Source organism: Seriola aureovittata, chromosome 19 (assembly GCF_021018895.1).
Source record: "Seriola aureovittata isolate HTS-2021-v1 ecotype China chromosome 19, ASM2101889v1, whole genome shotgun sequence".
NCBI classification, from domain to species: Eukaryota; Metazoa; Chordata; class Actinopteri; order Carangiformes; family Carangidae; genus Seriola; species Seriola aureovittata.
In genome coordinates, this window is record NC_079382.1 from 14603566 (window position 1) to 14625742 (window position 22177).

Consider the following 22177-nt stretch of genomic DNA (forward strand, 5'->3'; position numbering starts at 1 on the left):
GGTAGCCGCAGGGTGCTGAGACAGAGAGGATTCAGAAGACACTCTCTTTATTTCTTTGTCAGGATGAGTCTTTGAAAGCAGCAAAACAAATATGGAAATGTAGAGGAAAATAACCGGGGAGAGAGGCAGAGAGGAAAGGGTTAAAGGTAATGTTGATGCAGTTTTTCAGTGACAACAAAAGATCCACAAAGACAAAGGTGAGGATTTTATGATGTCTATTTATTTTTCAAAATGAGGTATTTCAAAGTGCTATGAGTTGCAGCACTAAATGTACATTTTAAAAATGAAAAAAACAAACATCTTATATCCGTTTACCCAGTTCTATGCACCCGATAGTTACAAATATAGACAAAAGAGGAAGAAAGAAAAAGGCCAGGTACATGAGGATAGAACACATTTGCTGTACAAAAGAATTATTTGAGATAGAAGAAAAAAAACAAATGACGAGATAAAGTGATATCTACCGAGAACTCATTTTCATACGAAAATATAAGTATCAAATTTAGTATGTATCAGGTTCACACTAAAAGCATAAAGGTGTGTAGAATTAGTAATATGATATAATACAAAGGAAAAGAAGAAAAAAACAATATATTGTTATTTTACAAAGTTTCATGACGCTCAAAAATCGAGGCCTTACAGTACTTTTAAAGGTATATAAACTTCCAGTCTAGTTATTGGCAGCTTCCTGACATGTATAAAAAAAAAACCAAGGACAAAAATGTATTACAAAACAAGGCAGATCTGAGTGTATTTTGTCTGTACACTATTGTTATATACAAAAGTGTCGGCTAGCAAGGTGCACAGTTACACATCCACTGACTTGGTTTGAGCACCAGTGTGAGAGGAGTGAGAGTAAGAGAACCTGTAGTGGCATTGATTTATGTGACCCATAAGGCCTCAGTCGTCATAGTCTCTTCAGTTTTGCAGTGGTGAAGGCAAAGTAAATGTGCACTGCTTCTTGTACGTGAACTCTCCAAGCAAAGTGCCCTCTAACACCTGTCCCTGTGGGAATCACCTGATTCCAGGCTGGTGTCACAGTGAGTACAAAAAAACAAAAAAAAACAAAAAACAAGATACAAATAGAAATGATATAAAAACCAGAGGAAGGGAAGACCAAAAAAAAGTGTGTCCTCTCTCCTTCCTCAATCTTTTTCTCTTTTTTATCTTTCCTCGATGTGACTGGATTGAAAAAGTAAACCCTAAACATTCTTAACGTCAACAAATGTGCAAAAAAAGTGGCGGCAGTGAAAGTCCGAGCATCCCTCCAGCAACCCCCCCCCTCCCAACCCACCCCGCCTCCTCCAGGTATGTGTCGGCATCCGAAGATGAACGTCCTCTGAGATATTGTGTTTGTGTGTGCACATGTACAACAGATATTCAGGCCTATGTGTCTGTGCTGAAGTGTAAAGGCCTATGTGTGTGTGTGTGTGTGTGTGTGTGTATCTAATTCAGACAGACTGAGTTGAGACAGGAGGGGGTCATCCAGGGTATATGTGAGTGTTTCTGTGTTGTAGCGGTTGTCTGTTAGCGAGTCCTTGCCTGCTCCAGCCTGCGCATCAGCTGCTGCCTGCGAGCCTGGAGCCTGTCCTTCTCCTGCTGGAGCCTCATCTCCTCAGTTTCCAGCGAGCTCACATACTCGGTGGCCTTCTTCAGGATCAGCACCTTCGCCGCCTTCTCGTTGTGCGCCAGCTCCGGCACGTGGTCGCGCAGCGTCAGGAAGCTGGAGCGCAGGTCGTTGCGGCGCTGTCGCTCCAGGATGTTGTGGTTACGCCGGCGCTCGCTGTCCTCTGAGTCGGAGCTGCCACGTGGGCTGCTGTCTCCGCTGGCGCTGCGCTTGCTGCGCGCCCCTGATGTGCTGGTGACTGAGCTGCAGGATGTGGAGGAAGATGAGGAGGATGAGGAGATGGTTCTGGTGGGATGTCGTGGGCCGTCTGATGTTTTCTGCTTCTTTGGAGGTGGCGCGGGATCATCGTCTGAAGCGTACGGCGAGGGGGCTGCGTAGTTGTGCTGCTGCTGGTGGACCGAGCTCCTCTTCAGGATCAGCTCTTGAGGGGCTCGGCTGACGAACCGGCTCACCACGCCGGACCCCGAGACCACTCCTCTTCCGTCTTGACTCTTGGGGTGCACGGAGATGGTGACGGTGCCTGTCGCCATGGGTGACGCCTTGTTGATTGTGGAGCGCCTCTTCTCTACCGTAACCACATCAATCTCCTCCTCTTCTTCCTCCTCATCCTCATCCTCGTCCTCCTCGTCGTCGTCGTCGTCATCGTCCTCTGCTTCATCGTCGTCTTCCTCTTCTGGGAAAAGAAAACAGAATGTGAGTGACTTAATCGCTCTGACACACAAGCATTCCCGCTATGTCCCCAATGTGTACCGGCAGGTGACAGGTATGTTCGCGAGGGTGTATATATGTGAGTGAGATCAAGAGAGAGTGTGTGTGGGAATGAGCGCGTTGCTCAACACCGTTTGCATAAGCAGAAACCTCTTAATGCTTAGTGTCAGTCACTCCTCAACTAATCTACTCTGCAGGCGTTGACACGTTCAGTTTCAGTGCTGAGCAGACAGGCTGGATTTCTGCCTTTCATTCTCTCGCTCCCTCCCTCAAAACTTCTCCTAATCTCCTCTGGTGAGACGAGACGGTTTTTAGTCTGATGCCTTCAGTCTATCAGCGCAGCTCCAGTCACGCTGACGGTGTGCGATAGCAGCAGAAGCATTAGGAACTTTACCTTAACTTTGACCTCTGATGAAGTTAAAAATCTTTTTTTTTTTTTTTCTTTTTTTCTTCTTCTAGCTGAGCTCCTCATCTTAATACCTGTGCTGGAATCGAGCTGAGCAGGCTGAGCCTTAACACCGACTAGCTGCCTTTTGAAGATGAGAGGAAGTGGCCCGTCATGAGGCAGGAGGGAGTGTGTGAGGCCCAGTTAAAATGCCTTTTGTGATAATGGCTCTCATTATCAGCTCAGGAGCATCTGAAGAGTGTGGCATTTTACAGCTTACAGTAACCCACTTCAGACACTGCAGCACCAGGATGCTGTCTCAACACACACTGTACACACACACACACACACACAGAGAGGCTGGTGCTGCCATCAAAACAAAGCCTGGCACAGCTGGGTGGATGAGGGGGCGTGGCTGGCTTTTACCACATGTGAGGCTGGGATTTAGCTTGTTTGGTGTTTCTCCTATCTGAAAGGAGCAGCTCATTTATTGGGGGTTGGGAGGAGTCCAAATAGGAAGAAAGCACAATCTTTGTGTGTGTGAATAAATAATAAATACAAATATTGACATTAATAATTGAAGATATTAGTCTTATTTCTATCTCCCTGCCACTGCCTTGTATCTGTACACCTGATTTTTGAAGCGGTGGGTGTCCCTTGTTCCCATGCATGACGGATAAACCCACATTGTAGCCTTTAAAGTCTGTGTCGCTTTGATGACAAAGTAAAGAACGCGTGGATAACACAGGAGGACGCGTCTTAACGCTGCGAGCGGCGGAAGCGCATTGGAGCGGTACTGTGCGCAGGGTGGTGGGGCGGCGGGCGATCGGATCACCGCCCTTTTTTTTTTTTTTCTTTTTTTTTTTTTTTTTTAAGCCTCGGAGCTGGAGCGGCGCCAGGGAGACAGCTGTCGAGATGGAGCGCTTGTTCAAAGCTGTCACCCCCCGAAAAGAAGCAGCCAGGGCCCTCCTCCGTCCTCTTTTCTTCGCCGTGGAGGAGGTGTTTGGCAAGGCCGGCTGAGTCTGCCCTCTGTGCCAAGCTGGGGGCCTTTGTACTACTGTTTCACAGCGAAAACACGCTGATAAGGACTCGTGAGTGTTTGTTTAGGGAACTCGTGGGCAGTCATAAAAGGCAGAGATGAAGTCTTAGAGCGATTAAATACACACAGCGCTCATTTCCGAATCTAAACACAACAACTTCCTATTTCATTTCTCTTAGGAGGATGGGAAACAGGACTCTGCCAATCTGCTATCCTTCTTTGTGCCATTATAGTGCAACTCCTGTTCTCTTTCCGGGGGCTAATTTTTAGTGCCGAGCTGAACTCACACTGCAGTTTGTACAGACTGTCTAAAGTAAGTGCCAGTTTCTCACCCACTGTGCGCAAATTGTCCATTAATCCATGCGTAATGAAAGCTTTCACGGCGCCGTGAACCAGACACTTTATCAGCTCGTCGCGTTATTGAACACCTTTTCATCCCCCCTCCTCCTACAACCTGGTACTAGTGCAGTTAGTGTGTGTATGTGTGTGTGTGTGGTATCTTTTTGTTTGGCTCAGATGTCAACTGAGTTCAGTAAGGCACACAATTCCCCATTTTACTGCCATCTGCCGGATGAAGAGCCTTCTGATTACATAAACCTCGTTCACTGTGTCACTACTATACACTGTGTGTGTGTGTGTGTGTGTGTGTGTGTGTGTGTGTGTGTGTGTGTGTGTGTGTGTGTGTGTGTGTGTGTGTGGGTGGGTGGGTGGGTGTGTGTGTGTGTGTATCTGTGTGTCTGTGTGTGTGTGGAATGTAACGAGGTAATCCGATTCTGGGCCAGTCATATGAACAAGCTCCAGTCACACCAATTAGGTAGGCGACTGGGCTTATAACAACAATGATAATAATAATGATAGTGTGATTTTTCAGTGTCGGAGGTTTTCTTTTCATCAGATTTTCTTTAAATAAAAACAGAAACAAAGGCTTTTAGCGCTTCAGCTTCAGATTCAGATTCTTACCGGAGTCACTGGAAGCGCTCCCGTGGTTTGTGGATGTGTTAACGTTCCCGGATGAGTCTCTGCTGCCGTTCTTCTTGTTGACCGGGAAGGGGAACACTACCGTGGGGTCCACACACTCTGAAACCGAGCTGCGGCTCACCGCCTCCGGCGTCTTGACACACACGTTCCTGCCGCCCGCCGTGGCCGTGGAAATAGCCTTGCCGAGTTTCTCCGTGACCACCCGCTCCAGCTTTTCCCTGGCGGAGAAGCCACTCCACATACAGTCCTGGATAATGATGCTGTTGGGGTTAGTATCCAAAGCGGAGCCGAACAGGTCCCCATCGTCGGACGCCCCCCAGATATCATCCTCTGGCAGGAGCAGCAGCTCGGAAGCCCAGTCCAGAGGGTCCCCTAAGCCGAAGCTCAGAGGGTCTGTTTCCGGGGAGGCAGTCGCTGGCTCCCCCGGTAGCGCAGCTCGGCTCGGGGAGAGGGGAGGAGTGGGCAACAACTCGAATTTCTTCCAGATGTCCTCCCCCGGTGGCGCAGAGTCGGGACCACAGAAGTAGAAGTCCTCATCCGGATAGAAACACGGTTGTAAGGAGTCAAACTCCAAATCGGAGTTTTTACTTATGATCGGCATTCTATCCCACAATCGAAAAACCTGTAAAGGAACAAAAGATACTTTAGTCTCCAATGTGGAAGAGCGTCTCTTCCCCATTCCCCTCTCTTCTCTATCACACCTGAAAACTGCGCTGCAGAAAGAGCGTGAGTCAAAGCCCACACACAGACACACAGTCTGCTCCACTAAATTCCACACTCACTCCTCTTGTGGGGTTTAAAAAACCGCACAAATCTCACAGGAGAATGTGCGTAAATGTGACCGTGACGCACAAACTCTGCTAAAAGGACGCATCGGCTCACCACACGCCAAACACGCCAGGAAATGTGATTAGGACGCAGAAAAAAAGCATGTTCACAGAAAAATAATAAATGGAATAACAACAATCAAATCTGCTGGAGACAACGTTTTGCGTGGAAAAATGTAAGGAAAGTAATAACACGTTTCCATATTTAACCGCAGGAATGAGAAGATGCTCACCTCGTCCTGACTTGGGATGATATGATGTGCGAACCAATTTTTCTCGTCTCTTGCAGTCAGTAATACAGACACCAGATTTGGAGCAGTCATCTACTTTGGGAGCACAGACAGTCCTCTGACACACATTGTGGCTGGCTGCAGAGTGTTATACACTCAGCTCTGAGGGAGGAAAACAGACTCCTCCCTACAGACCAAGGGAGGGAGGAGTGGTACAGACGGGCTATGGGGTTTGATGCGGCGCGGGAGACAGGCTGGCTGCGAGCTCTCTTTCAAGGTGAATCGAGAAAATAGCCTAAACACTCCAAGAAAGAACGAAAGCAAGGAGAAGAAGAAGAAGAAAAAAATGGTGGTTAAAAAAAAAAAAAAAAAAAAACGTGAAGGAAAGGGAGAAAGAGGGAAACAACGAAAGGAAAAGAAAGTAGGAAAGGAGGAATATGTATTATTGATAGCCTCAGGCCAACTGTCTTTTCTCTCCCCCTCCTTCCATCTCTCCACTGGGATGTCAAACCCGGGATCAGCTATGAACCAGTCGAAGGAGCCCAGGAGCTGTTAGTGATTTGATGTCTTGCTCAGGTTGCTCAAGGGCACTGCAGCAGGCTGGATGCTGCTGCTGGCTAGTGTTTCTAAACCATCAACAGATCTACAGACAAACATGACACTCAAATATACATTTGCTTATCAAGATATTAATAAACAAAAATGATGATGCTTGAAATCACAGTCTCTGACGCTTAATGAGTTCAAATATTATGAAGTCATAATGTTTTTTTGTTAAAATAATAAAAAAAATATCATAATACAGTTGTATACATGTATAAATGGAATTTGTGAATTGATCATCACTGATCAATGCACTTTCTTATGTGAGTGTGGAGATATGCTCCTATACACATGAAACCCTCCTGCCCTGCTCCCGCTCCCCTGTAGAGCTCTGAATATCATTTTCTCTTTTGTCTGAGGGCCAGTAGAAGCAGCATCCCAGGATGGCAGGTTCACTGCGCCCTCACACGGACACACGAGGAACAGCAGCAGACACAAGCGCACCAACAACAACCACTGAGCGAGCGAGCGAGCGACCCAGACAGACAAAGACAAAAACAAAACAAACAAAAAAAAAACAGTGGGATTTTATTTTTCTTCCCCATCCGAAATGAAAGGGGGGGGGGGGGGGGGGAGAGAGAGAGAGAAAAAAATGCCACTTGGAAAAAAAAATAACAAACTCCTCTTCGGCTATAAGGAGCAGCATTTCCTCAGACAATAGGCAGCGGAGGACCGAGCAGTTTTCAGCTGTCTCCGGAATAAGACAGGATCATGAGAGGAGCGTGTTACGTAACCGCAAGCGGTGGTTGTAGCCTGGAGTCATTCCCATTCCCTTTTCTAATGACAGCTTAGGAGGAATGGCGCATCTGTAATTATGCGCACAGGCGCGCGCACACACCCACACACACACACACACACACACACTGTCCTCCTCCCCCTGATATTGACTTATTCAGGGAAAACGTTTACAAAATGGATTCCAGTTGAACGCCAGCTGTGAGCAGGGAAGATGACAGTGTCCAGTTATTTCCAGCCAAACAATGGCAGATGATAAAAGCAGCTATTATTATATTTAAGGTGCACCTGCAGGAAAAATGATAATAGACTCATTTCATTTCTTTGTTGGCTTATTTCAACACTTGACAAAATCCATTCACCTATGACGATTTCGTTTATAAAGTGAGTAAATTCAGGAACACAAGACTGAGTAACAAAACTACTTAATACCTCAAACATTCTTTTAGTGTAGAAATATTGGGATTTTTTTTTTGAAGTCTTGGTGGGGGTTGAGTTCAAACAACTATGACCAGCGAAAAGTGAGAATGTGCAGCTGTTTTTGTCCACAGAGTAGGAATAACAGGGAGTTTCCTGGGACTTTCAAGCCAGCTCCCAGGAACTGCGGAGATGGTTTGGGAGTCAGAAACTCCCCACAGGCTCTTGTCCGTCCGCTCTTTTGCTTTTTTTTTTTTTTTTTTAAATGTACTGTTCAGCTCTGACCCTCCAGCAGCAGCAGCAGCAGCAGCAGCAGCTTCCTCTGCTGTGAAACAGGGCAGAGAGTGGGAGTGAGAACAGAAGGGAAAGTTGTTGTTTTTTTTTGTCCAGTGCAGATTGGGTGAGGACAGGAAACTGTGTACTGCTTCTTGTTTTCTAGAGTTAACACTGGAGAAAATAAGCAGATGGATTGTGTGTGTGTGTGTGTGTGTGTGTGTGTGGGGGGGGGGGGGGGGGGGGGGGGGGTTGTCTTTATGCTGTTGGATAGTGTCTTGGCATAGAGAGAGAAAGACACTGATGGATGCGATTCACGTTCACTCACTGATTTGCGCTGAAATTGCCCAGATGTTGGTGTGTGATCATTGTATCTGGTTATTGTTGATATGCATTCATATCAAGTCAGACTCTTCCATCTTCCTACACCCACACACACACGCATGAAAAACACACACTCCCTAGTTGTCTACAGCTAATTAGATCTGTATTATTATTGCTCTCTATATGTAGCTAATGAAACTGTCCCTCATGAAGACATTAAGACCCCCTGCCCTCAATGTGACAACCTGTGGATGAATAAAGTCCATGAAAATAGACAGAGACATACAGATTTAAAAAAGAAAAAAAGAAAAAGCAGACTTGTCAGAGGAAGAAGAACGCTGGCGTCTTTGCCTGTTGTTTTTATGACAGTTATGGCATGCCCGCTCTCCCTCCCACCATTCACCACTGGACCGGGACATGGATGGTTAAGCAATTAGGCCAGTTTTGATAAAAGATTCATAAGTCACCCCAGTGGATAGTGCAAAGATAAGCATTTTGTGAGTAAAATCTGCTGCGGTAACATCGGGACTGACTGTGTTCAGGTCGGAGAGCGTGCACATCACATCAGTAATTGAATTGCGTATTGCAGCTGTGTGTGTGTGTGTGTGTGGTGTGTGTGTGTGTGTGTGTAGGTTCTTACTGATGCTATAGTTTGGTCATAGCTGACCTGAATAAGCAACAGCAGGTGTGTACAGTCATCACGTCACCTCAGTGAGAGCACATCATCAATTTCCCCTACGTGATAAATGAAGTATCTATCTATCTATCTATCTATCTGTCTTGCCTCACACTGTCTTCCAGGCTTCTCTGTTTGTGGTATGAAAACAGATGCATACTCTATTAAATAGCAAATACAGTTGTATTGAAGCTCTGTATTGTGCTGTGATTCATCTGGGCAGCTTTTTTTGCTTTGGTGACCCGAGTGGAGAAAAAACAAAACTATTAATCCTGCAGCAGCACCACATGTAAGTGTGTTTACAGTGTGTAAGTGAATTTATACCTCTGCCAAGGAGGTCATGTTTTCACCCGTGTCTGTCTGTTTGTTTATTTGTCAGCTGGATTATGCTGAAGAGTGCTGAACTGATTTGCGCCAAAGTGGGTGGAGGGATGGGTCCAGAGCTGGGGGAGAAACTATTCAATTTTGCTGTGGATCCGGTTAAAGGGGCAGATCCAGGAATTTATTTATCACTTTCCTTAAGATTTTAGTCATTTTCTCAGGAAATGATGTATGGATCTCGACAGAGATCAGACATCTTCATGGTGCTGAGATCTTGGACTTTGTAGAATTCGGTGGGAATGTTTGGCCCTGGTGGATGCGCTCTACTGAGTGTCATCTAGTTAAGTGTTTAGAAGCTGTTCCATCCATTTAGGAAGTACTCTTCTCCAGAGTAACTAGACTTAATGCAGCAGCAGAACTATTTTAAATTTTCAAATTTAGTTTCTCAGACATGAACTTGACTTCTTATATTACATAACAAATGAAGAACTTTGTCTTCTGTCCCAAGCTTTGCAAATAAAACCTGCCACTGCCATTATATATATGATTCAAAATTTATGATGCTGTGATAATATACTATATGTTAAAGAAGAATCTTGTGTTTTCATGTAGTCAGAAACTATATGCAACACGTTTTTTTTTTTTTTTCAATTACTGGGTAAAAGCTTTTCCATAATTCTGGTATTTCCACATGTATTTTCAAGTGCTTGAATAATCCAGGTCTATTTAGAACAAGCAAGGGTCAAACGTTTTCATTTTCATAACTATAAATCCAGCACCTTCATATGTGATCCGATTCCGCACGTGAACCTGTAAAAGACAACATCAGCCTGTGACCCAGCTCACAGTCTCCTATGGGAGCTCAGAGCGCTCTGCACAGCGCACACTCGGCCTGCATAAAGCATTAAGTGTCCTCTTCTTTAATCATGTCGAGTCAGATTCCACAGTGGCATCTTCCCCTCAAACAAACCAACTCCAACAAGAGGCCGTGTTTGTCCACGATCCACGTAATTACATTTCAGCTCCAGCGAAACCCTCCAACCCCAAGTAGTTGGGAGCCGATACCCCCCCACCCCTTCCTCACTGCTTTCACCTTCACCTCACCCCCAAACTAAAACAGACGCAGAGAGCAACTTATCATTAGCGTCAGTCCGGCTTTTACACATATTTTTTTTACATAGTCTTTTTTTTTTCTTTTGAGCTCTCACCATTTGCATGATGCATGTAACTCTGTCTACAGTGTTTATCCTCTCAGTTATTAAAATATTTCCAAAAGTAACTTAGTATATAGTTTTCTGGGATTGGCCTTGCCACAAATTTCACTTATAATTTTTATAACATCGGGTGGGATGCCTGGATGTTGTAGTCGATTCTCTTTTTGATTTACTGTCTTGCTCAGTAGCTCTCTTCTAAAGTTAGACGGTGATATCTGTTTTGAATCACGCTCTTACTGTGCAGAATCTGACTATGCATGAGCCTCAGCTGATGATTCAGGTAAAAAGAAGCTCTTTATTTTGAAGAGATGACCTCATCTAGATTTTGCAAGAGACTGAGCCATGTAGAGAAAAGCAGGAGCGAGTTGCAACAAAGCCCTGAGGAATTTGCTTGAGATCTTATTAGCAATTCCTCAGCGAACACAACCCCAGCAAAAAAACACTTTTTTTTTCAATGATTATAAAGTGATTTCGAATATAAACCGATATGACAAATATGCCCAGAAAGAAAAAGTTTGTTTTCCCACGTCTATTTTTGGGGGACATTTTCCCATCAAGTCTATTTCAGGAAGCGTAAACTTGTCGAGGAAGAATTTTGGCCTTTTGATATTGGATTTTGAGAGTGCCAGAAGTGTGCCTATGTGAATCAAGTCGGGGTCTGTCTTGTTAGATCTTGCCCTCAAACTGTGTCTTAAGTAAGCCTGCAGGTCTACCTGTAGCTACAATTAAACCTGCGCATCAGATGATTCATGGAGCATATAAACATCACTTTTTCCACTTGAGTAATGCTTCTGAATGTTACCGCCAGGATCTCTGGTGCAATCCATTCCACCCAGGTTAATCCTTCCTTTGTCACAATAGCAAATGTGTTTGAAGACAGTTGAAGACGGATATTAAAGCACATTCCTCTCAGGAAATACGCCTTCATATTATGAAAGTAACAGAATCTATCACAGTAATGCACGTCCCATTTGGCAGCAAAAGCTAATTTATATGGATATATTTCATCAGTTAGAATATTAAGCAAAGCCGCTGCATCGTCAGAGCCTCATGTAAATATGGGTTTGCCTTAGCTGGTGGCGTTGGGGGTTGCCGTTAAGGAAGTACCAGATACATTAACGGGAAGACATGCAGTTACCTACCAGTGGACCAGGTGAAGAATGCGTTAAGAGATTTCATGCAGACGGAAAACAGGCATCCAGTCTGTGTGGGAGCTTTTTTCAGAGATGGAAAGTGATATGCGCGTCTACGTTTTCTCAGCGTTTCCCTGAAGTGAAAGTACAGATAAGAAACTGGTAACTATTATCCAGACAATAAACAGGAATTCGATTTTTTTTCTTTTTTCTTTTCACAGATTTCTTTGTAGAGTGCTATATTAATGATTTTTGTTTATTTATTCATTGGATTGACCAGTTTCAGCCATCACCAGTTCCCATTAGAGCATAAAATGGGAGGTAATTGTGCATCACTGTTGTTGCATGGATCACATTACCAGTTATGGATCAAGCCATGAACATGAATCAATGAGCTTGGCCCTGAAGGTTAAGATCATTAGGAGGCCTGACGATCAACTGGAAATCAATATTAGTGATAGATTAACAGCATGGGCGCCAGCAACATGATCCAGTTGGTTTGATCTCATTGGCCCATTTCACAAAAGAAACAGAAAACTCCTCCACCAGCTGGTCCACAGTCAGTTGGACACTGTATCACAATGAAATATGCACCCCTGGGTTCTTTTCCCCACCCACTTTAAAAAAAAAAAAAAAAAAAAACCTCTCCTGACCCACCCTGGGAGAAACGTTTACACGACTGTTTAAAGTGTCACACGTAAATTTTAGTTCTGCCTTGACAGCTTTACAGGCCTATTGTTGCTCTTTGTAAAAAAAAAAAAAAGAAAAAAAATGGAGGCTTTGGTGAGTTTGCTGGGTTGTGAATCAGGGGAAGGAAGCCTTATTTTACTGATGCTGGCGTGGGGGGTCAGTTTCACAGACAGCAGAGCCAAAACCTGTTAAATAAACACTGTTCTAAAAAGCTCCTAATAAGACTTGAATCATCCATCCAACCGTCCATCCATCCTACACTCAGTCAACATATTCACAGCTCTTCGTGAGAGAGTGTTGGCCCTATTTTTTGTGATATGAAGGTGAATATGCATTTTTATCAAATTTCTGCAACAAGGTCCCATATTTTACACTTTTCCTGTGTTTAATGTGAGGTTTTGATATCCATAAGAAGATATATTTGTGGTGTTATGTACCGAAAACCATCTCAGTGCAATTTTACATCTCCTCTCTCAGGCTTTTCTGTGGTGTTTTAGCAAGAACAGGTTGGTGAGCCAATTAGAAGAGAGGGTCTGAGCCTCTCTTATTATTATATTGTATAGCAGATTTCATGGAAACGCTCAGAGAAACCACATCATGCACAGCTTGATGGTGGGTCCAGATAGGCTAGGCTTGGGGCATGGCTGAAAACTGACTGCTTCGTTGTGACATCACAAAGTGCATTTCTCCATTTACCGATCGCTTTGATACTTTCACAGTATTAATATAGAACCTAGACCTACTTTATAATTAAAAAATACATTGAAATCTCATGTTATACACCACTGGACCTTTAAGATGGTCATTTAAGATGCTTTCACAAGCCTGCACACTGTTGTTTTTGTGCCCGCTGTATTGGATATGGTTCAATTTGCAGTCAGTGACTAACTGGTTGACATAGTGGAGCATTTAGCAGCTAAATCCAGCTACAATAAAGCTTATTCATCAGGTGGCCGGAAGGACAACTCCAAATGAATGATAATGTTGCTTTATGTCGGATGTGTGAATAAGCAACTGTTTGTTTTTTGTATTGCAGATCAAGTCATTTACATTAAGTTTAGGGTAGTTTTGGATATGGTTAAGGCTTTGGTTGTGGTTTCTGTGCATGTCCAACAAATAAAACTTTCCCTCTTAAATAAATGTAAAGACTCTCTCTGTACATCCGGTTATTTCAAGACAGGCTCCTTGTATATGCTAACAGATGCTGTGTTGCACGAGTGTTATAAGTGACACATCCGTTTCATGCCTGTGCAGGTGACCTCCCCTGACTGGTTAGTGCAGCTGTTGCTCAGTTTTGATAGCGGGTCTGATAACAGCTTGCACATAATGCGTCTTGTATAATCATAACAGCCCGACGAGCGGCTCGAGATAGAGAGCTGATGTGGGTTTGAGGGGAAGAAAAGGAGCGAGATAGCGTTCCGCTAAGTGACTTGTTTATTGTGATGAACACTGATGGAGACCGTGATACCCCAAGTCTTTGTTTGGATTTGTCTTCACCCCTCACACACACCCACACAGAGCTCGTGAGGACACATGCGAGTACTGTATGTTTCCTTAACACCACCCTCACGTGTAAGAGCAGGCATTTAAGTCTTTCACTTCCTCTGACTTTTATCTACATATGTTCATATACACATAACCCACTGAACCAAACAAGCCCTTGGCCCTAGTGAACCCTGCAAAACCCTCCTGGAGGTCAATGAGCTCTTTTTAGCACACCCCCTACCTCCTCCTTCCTCTGCCCGTCTTTATCTCCCTGCATTTGTTTTGATCCTCAGGGGTCATTAGCCAGACTAAATGTTTGTCTGCTCACAAAGGGAGATGGTTAATATGTTTCAACGCATCCATTTGTCCGCTCTCTTGTCTCTGGCTGCGTGTCGTGTGAAAGGGGAGATCAGTGTCTCAACTGGCATTTCAGGACTTACAAGCATTTCAGCACCTCCGGCAGGAGAGATCTTCAGTGCGTCTTTGTGTGTATGTGTTAACTTGTGTGCATTTGTGTGTGCATGTATGTGTGTATGTGTGTGTCTGTGTGTGTCTAAATACATTCCTCCTCTAGGGTTGGGTTCCCAGCCTGCTGGTCGATATATCACCCCTGACATCATCAATGTGCAGTTTGGAGGAGAAAGAAAATGGAAAGGTTTCACTTCCTGCAAACATGCTCTGTCCTGTCAGTCGGCTCCAGTCAGATTAGCATGATTTATGAGAATTAGGAATGGGCTGAAGAGAGGAGAAGAGAGGACAAGTAAGGAGAAGTGAAGTTCATTCAGTCCTGCAACAATAATTATTTTCTTGCTGGGCGAGAAGGAGGAAACCAAGGCCATAAATTTGAGGTGAATGTTTGTGTTGACAGGAAGTGGTGTCGTTGGCAGCGTTTTAATGATATCACTGGTGGTTTGCTGAACCCCGGCCTTAAAACAGGAAGTCAGCAGTCCAGAGAAATGGCCGTCCTAACAGCGTTTAGCTATCACTGGGCAAAGGATCCATTTGTCTCTGTGATGAGTGATTCTTTCCTCCTGTGTCGGACCCTCCTGTGGTATTCAGAGCACCAGGTTCCGCTCATAATTTTAGCCCTCATGATGTGTCACATCTGTTGACACTGCATACGTGACCCGAATTTCTTTGTGTGGTATGTGTTTGTGTGTGTGTGTATATATGTATATTTATATATATATATGTGTGTGTGTGCATGTTTGTGCTGTGTAGATTTATGTGAGAAGGAGCAGCTGTACAGTTGTAGTGGTCAGTGGTGGAAGATGTACTCAGATCTTTGACTTAAAGTAAAAGTAGCAATACCACAGTGTAGAAGTACTCTGTTACAAGTCCTGCATTCAAGTTATCGCATAAAAAAATACTTTTAATACAAAAAATACAGGTATTAGAGTAGAGTGTTAGAAATACTAATAGTTGAAGAAGTAATTTTGAAGTTGAAACTCTATTCAGGTGCCCAGCAAGGATACAATCAAAATATCATACACTTATATTACTGACTACATGGAGGGTCCCAACTGCCTAATTTGTCTTTGTTCAGTTGACTTTTATTCTACATCTCTCTCTTGCTTCAATTCACTTCATAAAATGCATATGTAAAAGTACCAAACATGTTACACAGTTTTTAATAAGGAAGAAAGCTAATAAAGAAATAATAAAGATTAAAAAAAGATGTACGGATGAGATGCACAGTACATGTTAGTTAAAATGGTAGCAAATAAATATAGTAATGAACTGTGCTACATATGATTATTAAAACATAGAGCTTATTACACTGCCATGGAAGGTTGCTGTTAATCTGCACATCCGCCTTTGTGCGCAGAGTTGTTACATTGCATAGGAATGTTGTATAATAGCATGTTGTGTAATAGATATTTTCACATGTCATGATTAATTAATGAAGGCTCAAATCCATTTAGCTGCTTCAGTTTCAGGGTCCTAGTGTTGTTCATGCCGCCTCACTGTCACGGCTTAGTGGGACAGTTAAGTGGAACGGAGCTGTTGTTAATGTCATCAGTGAAACTTGCGGTCTTTCCGCTATGACAAGTTAAAATGTGTTCCGTGAAAAAACGGCTGGCCACGCCGCCTTATGGAGTTATGAGTGTGTGTGTGTGCGCGCGCACGCTTCCAGTCTCACCCCTCGTTATTTGATTAGGTATATACAGTAATCCGTATGTTGTGAAATGTCGTTTGCTCTTTATGCAGCATGAGGAGAGTAAACGGGCCAACGCGATGAAGTCATGAAACCATACCATGCAGACATTTAACACATGACCAAAAAAAAAAAATAGGAGGTTGTTTGCATGATTACCTGAATTAATGTGTTGTGTCTAATGTATGTAATAAAATAGGACGTTAATGTGTGTGGTTAATCCCTTCAAAGGATCAGCAGCACATACCAATGCATGTTCACAGTATGGAACATACGTGTGTGTGTGTGTGTGTGTGTGTGTGTGTCTGTGTTTAAACTCCTCGTTGTTAAAAGGCAGTTACGTCCTAATGAGATGTAAATGACTACAGGAGGTGGTCTCCCACTCACTCAATGGGACGCCTCTCCACCTTTGAAGTCCTGATTTTGGGGGTCCGGGGGGTTGTCATAGTGATGCTCCCTCGTCCCTCTGACCTTCTCTGGGGCTTTGATTGGAGTATTGACAGGCATGTTGCAGCCTCCTTCTCTTTCTCCTCTTCGCCTCCTCCCCCTCCTCCCTCCCTCTCTCCCTCCCTCCCACATCGTTTTCCCTTGAGCTTTCTCTCAAGAAAGCTCTAAGAAATCGGACAGCCTGCCACATCAAGTACCACAGCGGAAAAGTATTGTTCCAAGCAAGAAATGCCAAGTCCCAATAGTGTCAAATTCTTAGATTAGAACAGATTTCCTCTGTGAAAGCTTATGCAAAGTACTTTATATTTAGCTGCTTTTGTTTTGAAGGTGTGTTTTGATGTTTTTGGAGGTCAGACTGAAAGCCGGGGATATAAATAACTGATGCGAGGTACATGAGCAGAAGAGTAGTTAGTATGTAGCTCACAGTTGCACATCCGTCTGTGTGCGTGCACTTAGTGACTTTGATTTTCTCCACAAAAGGACAGTCGGCGGTGTCGAAGGGAGAAGAGCAGTGGGCATCGGGTTCAGACTGACCACCAACAAGGTAATCTGCCAGACAGACCATGCCGCTCCATCTGTTCAGTCTCTGTGTGTGTATGAATTAGTGTCTGTGGCAATCACAGACGTGTCACCTTCCTGCGTCTGAACCTGAAATCGCCCATCTCGTCGCAAGACACGTTGATAACACGCACAAGTGGTGAAAAAAAGAAAAGAAAAAAGAGAGGTGGAGAAGTGCAAGAGATTTATGAGAAAAATAAGGAACGGGGAGAACAATACTGTGACCACAGGGACACAGTGTTCCTGCAGCCACCCATGGCCCAGCAGATCTTGTCCTGTCTTGTCATCATTGATCATGCTTAGCTGTCAATTGATGTGAATCTGTTAGAATGGAAGGTCTTTGTGAGATGAATTCCTGACAGGCACCAGTAGCCTACAGGCCTGTGACCTTTGTCCCCTCCGCAAGGTCAACACCCCCCACCCCCAGAAAAAGAAAAAAAAAGTTACTTGACAAACACCCCCCCCTCCCCAGGCCTCAATCATGTGGTCCTCTAATAAATTAAGCTGCATCTTACATTCTTCTGGTGTGAGGTCACACTAAAGTTTCCTCCGGGGGTTTCTCTCTTGAATGACTGCTGCGCGCTTCCTCCTCATCATCATCATCATCATGCCGAAATGTCCGTGCCCCTCGCTTTTTAGTATGAGCATTTGGTATTTGATTAACAAGCTTTGATTTATTGTTCTGCCCGCCCGCCATGTCATAAATAGGGAGGGTGTATCCAACAGGGTCTGTAACTTCAGCAGGTGTAATGCAGGTGTCGCATTGGTCATGTGCAAAACTTCAACTGCAATTATGTGGATAATTTTGTGTATAATATGAATGCCTTTGAGAAAACTTGTTTGTGCCATTTGTATGATTCACTGCATCTTAGCCTCTGGAGTTCTGTATATGATCAGATCGTTTTAAAATGTTGGGAATTAATCCTTGGTTTTTGTAGAATTGTCCAATATCCGTGTTCTTGTCTGGCGATCGGGTTAGAAAAATACACACAAACTCATCAGTGTCCCCTTTTCCTTTCGCTTTCCACTGCTGTATGGGCGTCACGAGTTGAGACAGTGTTGAAGGTGACTGTGATTACACAGTGTGGCGCTTAGGTGGGAGGGTTTGTGACTGGACAAATGTGAAACAGGGCGTTGCAGAAAAAGAATGTGTTCAGCAAACTCTCCCTGGGTAAATACAGCTTAACAAGACTCGTTCCACCTCCTTGGTTTGCTGTTGTGTCTGTCAGAGAAAAAAAAAAGCACCATAAAATTTACCTCATTAGGGTGCCAGGAGTGAGTTGTTGTCTGAGTGCCATTGACAAAGAGGCCTGATAGGGCTGTACCTCAGTAACGCCATAATATTCTGCAAACAGATGAGGTCAGTCGGACTATAATGTGCAGCTTTAGAAAGCGTTGCCAGGAATGAAAAACATGCACTTGGAAAAGAGCACTGATAAGAAGTATCCCAGACAAACCCTTTCAGCCTCAGTACCCCTGACTGCAAAGTAATGTAAAGTAACATGCAATAAATTCTAACGTCCTTGAACATTTCATTGCCATTCGCCCTGACCATGCAAGCTCACGTCCTCTGAGCAGACCTCTGTGTGTGTGTGTGTGTGTGTGTGTGTGTGTGGGTCCCATATGATTTACATAAGGCCGGAGAGACCCATAATCACACTTTGTAATCGCTGTGCTAAATTTAACATGGGGGATAAGAGGAAATCAGGCCCAAATCAAAGGCTTTGTTATCTGCTCAGTGCTTATGATGTAGATTATGAAACAGCACGGTGATCTGATAAACATATGGGCAAGGAGCAGGGCGAAAACATCTGCACGCCTGCTGGCCACACAGTAGCAAGGAAAACTTTATCCCATTGCCAGCCTTTAATGAAAAAGAGGAAGTCGGCTGAAAAGGGAAATGCAGACACGAAATTAGCGTGTGTGAGTGTGTGTGTGAGTTTCTAGTAAACCTCTTGGCTATGACTCGCTTGGCAACGGGATGAGGAAACAGTCCCTGAGTTACCTCGGGGACCGACTGTGTGCTTGAGTGGAGGAAAGAAAGGAGGAGGGGGTGGGGGGGTTGGTTGCTGGGGGTTTGGGTGAAGGGGTGGGTGGTGAGGACTTGGATGGAGGGAGAACAGGAAGAGAGATCGCCTATGGCAACCGGGACTTCCTGTCAGATCCAGGTCAGTAAGTTGCAGCGTGACACTAGGGGGGGAAATGGTCTGTAATCGCAATAATCAACGTGATTAGCGTGAGCAAGCTGCAGCCCCAGACCTCAGTCTGCCACCCAGGCTGCTGCTGGCCTGCGAGCACCCTCAGCGACGCTGCATGGGAACGGTAGAGGTGGGAGTAGAGGAGACTCGTACAGAAAGTCGATGCTCTGAAAGTTGAGGGAGAAAAACAGTAAGAGAGAAGACTGTGGCTAAGGAGGAGCAGAGATCAATTTTAGTCCACAAGTTCAAAATTTGTGACCTTGTGTAGAATATTTAAATATTTGAATTGTGGGAAAGAGAGCAACGGAGCAGTGCTGTGTCACAAACAAATAGCTCCCCCTCGGGAAACAAACTCCAGACGGTGTAAAAACAATTCCACTTTTACTGTATGTCACAGCCCCCCTTTTAGCAGCAGTAATGACTCAGTCGGATCTAATATGGATATGAACAAGGCTTCTTGGCTCTGGAGGCAAATATGAAAATGCGTTTTGGATGCGACCTCAAGGAAGGGGCGTGGCACTCGTGGTGGACACCATCTAATTCCTGCAGTTGGCAGTTTGTTGTGGTGTTAGACAGCCTGCTGATTCACTGGGTAAAAAAATATCTACAACCCACAAAGTGTAAAATGAGCAGAAGATGAATGTATGCAACGAAAAAGAATGTTTCATTATAAAATAGCAAATGGTAAAAAAAAAGAAAAAGGGGGAGTAAAGAGAATAAAGCAGCCTTACGCCCTGCAGCATCTATGTTCTAAATCCGGTCAGTGAGTGGTGATTTGTCAGTGAGTCAGCGTTCTTCAAGTATCCATCTCTTTGTGTCTAAACAGGCTGTCAGTCACCGCGCTGGCACTTCCTGTTTACCTGTCCCATTGACCTCCTCTTTGGAGAGCCACCGGTGCTGAGTGCTCCGGGCAGCCCCGAGGACAAGCACTCACACGGCCAGCTTCAAAGTTAAGGCAAAGTTTACCCAGAGTTGAGCTTCCACAGGCTGCCCTGCTGTCCACCAGGGTTTGTGTGTTCAGATAAGAAGGCTGCTTCCTGGTCCAAACATACACACACAAAGAGAAAAGAAAGACAGACGGACAGAAAGAAAGAAAAAAAAAAGAGGGGAGGGGGGCTGGGAGGCAAACTGTGAATCGTTATCACAGGTATCATTTGTTTGAGAAGTGACTCAGTGATTTGGAAAGAGAGTGATTGTGTGCGAGTTTGTTTTGGGATTTTGCTTGATGGACATTGTGCTGCCTGTGCTACTGTTTCAGTGAGATTAAATGACATGTTTTTCATTATATCTATATCCATTTTAGCTTCCACAATGTAGTCTTTTCATTTTTCAAGTATAGGGTTATGTTGGTGGTTGACTAGTTCAAGATGCTGCGAATCCCACTTGGATTCAGGCAGAAATGTTCTTGTGCACAAAAGATATTAACGTGTGTGAAAAGATGCACACATCCCATACAATTATATATCACAATTTTTCATTGAGCTTAGCCTCACTGTTTATTGTTCACTCAGTTTACATCATATCAGAACTGTAATAAAGTGACTGTGGCTCCGTCCACAGCAGCACAGCGCTCAGCCTCTGCGCAGGTACTCCACGGCTGCTTCTCCACGGCTGCTTCTCCACGGCTGCTTCTCCACGGCTGCTTCTCCAAACTGGGTGGGCGTCGTGCAGGTAATACACTGACTGTAGACAAAAACCTCACACAACCCAGCGTCAAATAAGCACAGCAATGCAAACCAAAAGATTTTCTACTGCTGCTGCTTCACATTAAAAGCATTCCCCCGGTGAAACAGAGGGTGGCTTTTATTGTAAAGCAGCCCCAGGAAATGTGGTCTAATAGTCCACGAGGTTAGTCATAACTGCTAATCGCTCATCAAAAACATGTCCACAGAACAAGACGACAGTCAGTGGATCCCTTTTATTTACTGCAGAGGAGTGAAAGAACATGAAGGACCAACCACAGTGAGCAGTTAGCTGACGCCTTACACCACAGAGTTAGAGATGACAGGCTGCACAACTCCAGCTTGTGCAACATACAAACCAATTCTGTTGTTTTTGACTCTTCTTTTTTAAAACATGAGTTTGTTTGGTTGCGCTGGAAACTTGTATACAGATGCTATTCTTTTGTATTTCTGACAAAGTAGCTGCTCAAGAGGAGCTCTAGTATAAACCACATTTGGTGTTACCATGGTACCCACAGATGTTGCCAAATCAACCAGGACTGATATCTTACAGATAACACTTCTAACGAGAAACCACTCTTTTAAAAGAAAACCACAATCAATTGAATAAATAAATACACTAACAAAACAAAACAAAAAAACGATTGAAAAATAGAATAACACAAACAAATAAAACCATAAACAACATAATAAAGACAAAATAAAAAATAAAAAAAAGTAATAAGATAAAAAGTTTCAAACGAGAACTCAACATTTGTTTAATGACAATCTTTTATGTGACATCATGGACAGAAGCAGCGATGTTTGATTTCACCTCAGCAGCTTTTGTTCTGACATAGAATACAAATAATGTGAAGTTTGTCATAAAGTAGTGGTAGTAGTGTCCTTCTTGAGGTAACTGTTCACGCTTAAGCATTTAACCTATTGCAGTTAATACAGAAATCCCACAGATGGACGGTCCCAGTGCGTGACCACCATCAGATCCTATGGAATCCGGTGCTGACCGCACAATGAACTGGGAACATAATGGCTGTTCTGTTGCTGCCATCTCTCAATGTAATGGTACTGTAAACCAACAGCCCCTTGAGCCACATTGCCTCGCTGCCTTGGTATTTCTACAACAAATTAGAGAGGCAAACTTAAATATTGGGTCGTCTGTCAACATGATGGGTGAAAGGAAAAAAGAGGCAATTTAGGCCTAATGTATTTCAATTAGTGGCTGGCTTCTAAAGGAAAAGCGGACTTCCGCATAAAGAAACATGTCTACACTTGGGTCATCAGTGAGGGGGTTTCTGTGGGTGTTTGGGGTTATGGGAGGCTGTAAGCATAAATAAGGCCTTGTGGCTATTAGCAAATGAGCAGTAATGTCCCCTGACTGATGGTGATAATGATGCAGTGGACAGGACATTGGATTTTGATTGGACCCTGTCTGTGAACGGGCCCCAGTCCACACAGGAAGTGCTTGTTTG

The 22177-nt window shown here is 44.1% G+C and overlaps 1 protein-coding gene and 1 long non-coding RNA gene across 3 annotated transcripts in view; one reads left to right on the forward strand and one right to left on the reverse strand.

Annotated features, from left to right (window-relative positions):
• The window catches only part of LOC130187664 (uncharacterized), an 88517-nt gene extending 83805 nt beyond the window's left edge, over window positions 1-4712 (forward strand). Inside the window, exon 3 of the long non-coding RNA XR_008830491.1 lies at window positions 2795-4712. This is a non-coding gene — a long non-coding RNA (uncharacterized LOC130187664). The remainder of the gene's footprint in view (window positions 1-2794) is intronic.
• mycn (MYCN proto-oncogene, bHLH transcription factor) lies at window positions 199-6496 on the reverse strand. Of its 2 annotated transcripts, none has more exons than XM_056405460.1 (3): window positions 5798-6496; window positions 4720-5359; window positions 199-2297 (listed from the first exon to the last, which is right to left on the reverse strand). In XM_056405460.1, the coding sequence occupies exons 1-3, from the start codon at window positions 5885-5887 to the stop codon at window positions 1528-1530; spliced, it is 1500 nt and encodes a 499-aa protein (XP_056261435.1). In that variant the 5' UTR covers window positions 5888-6496; the 3' UTR covers window positions 199-1527. The 2 variants fall into 2 exon arrangements, with proteins under 2 accessions (XP_056261435.1, XP_056261434.1); XM_056405459.1 differs by having other exon boundaries at window positions 199-2300; window positions 5798-6486.
• Between the last annotated feature and the right edge of the window lie 15681 nt (window positions 6497-22177).

Excerpts from the sequence above, each read along its gene's own strand:
- mycn (XM_056405459.1), bottom strand. The coding sequence starts at position 5,887 with ATGACTGCTCCAAATCTGGTGTCTGTATTACTGACTGCAAGAGACGAG. Across the intron at positions 5,360-5,797 it reads TCATCCCAAGTCAGGACGAG|GTTTTTCGATTGTGGGATAG; the intron begins GTGAGCATCTTC and ends GTTCCTTTACAG. Across the intron at positions 2,301-4,719 it reads GAGCGCTTCCAGTGACTCCG|AAGAGGAAGACGACGATGAA; the intron begins GTAAGAATCTGA and ends TTCTTTTCCCAG.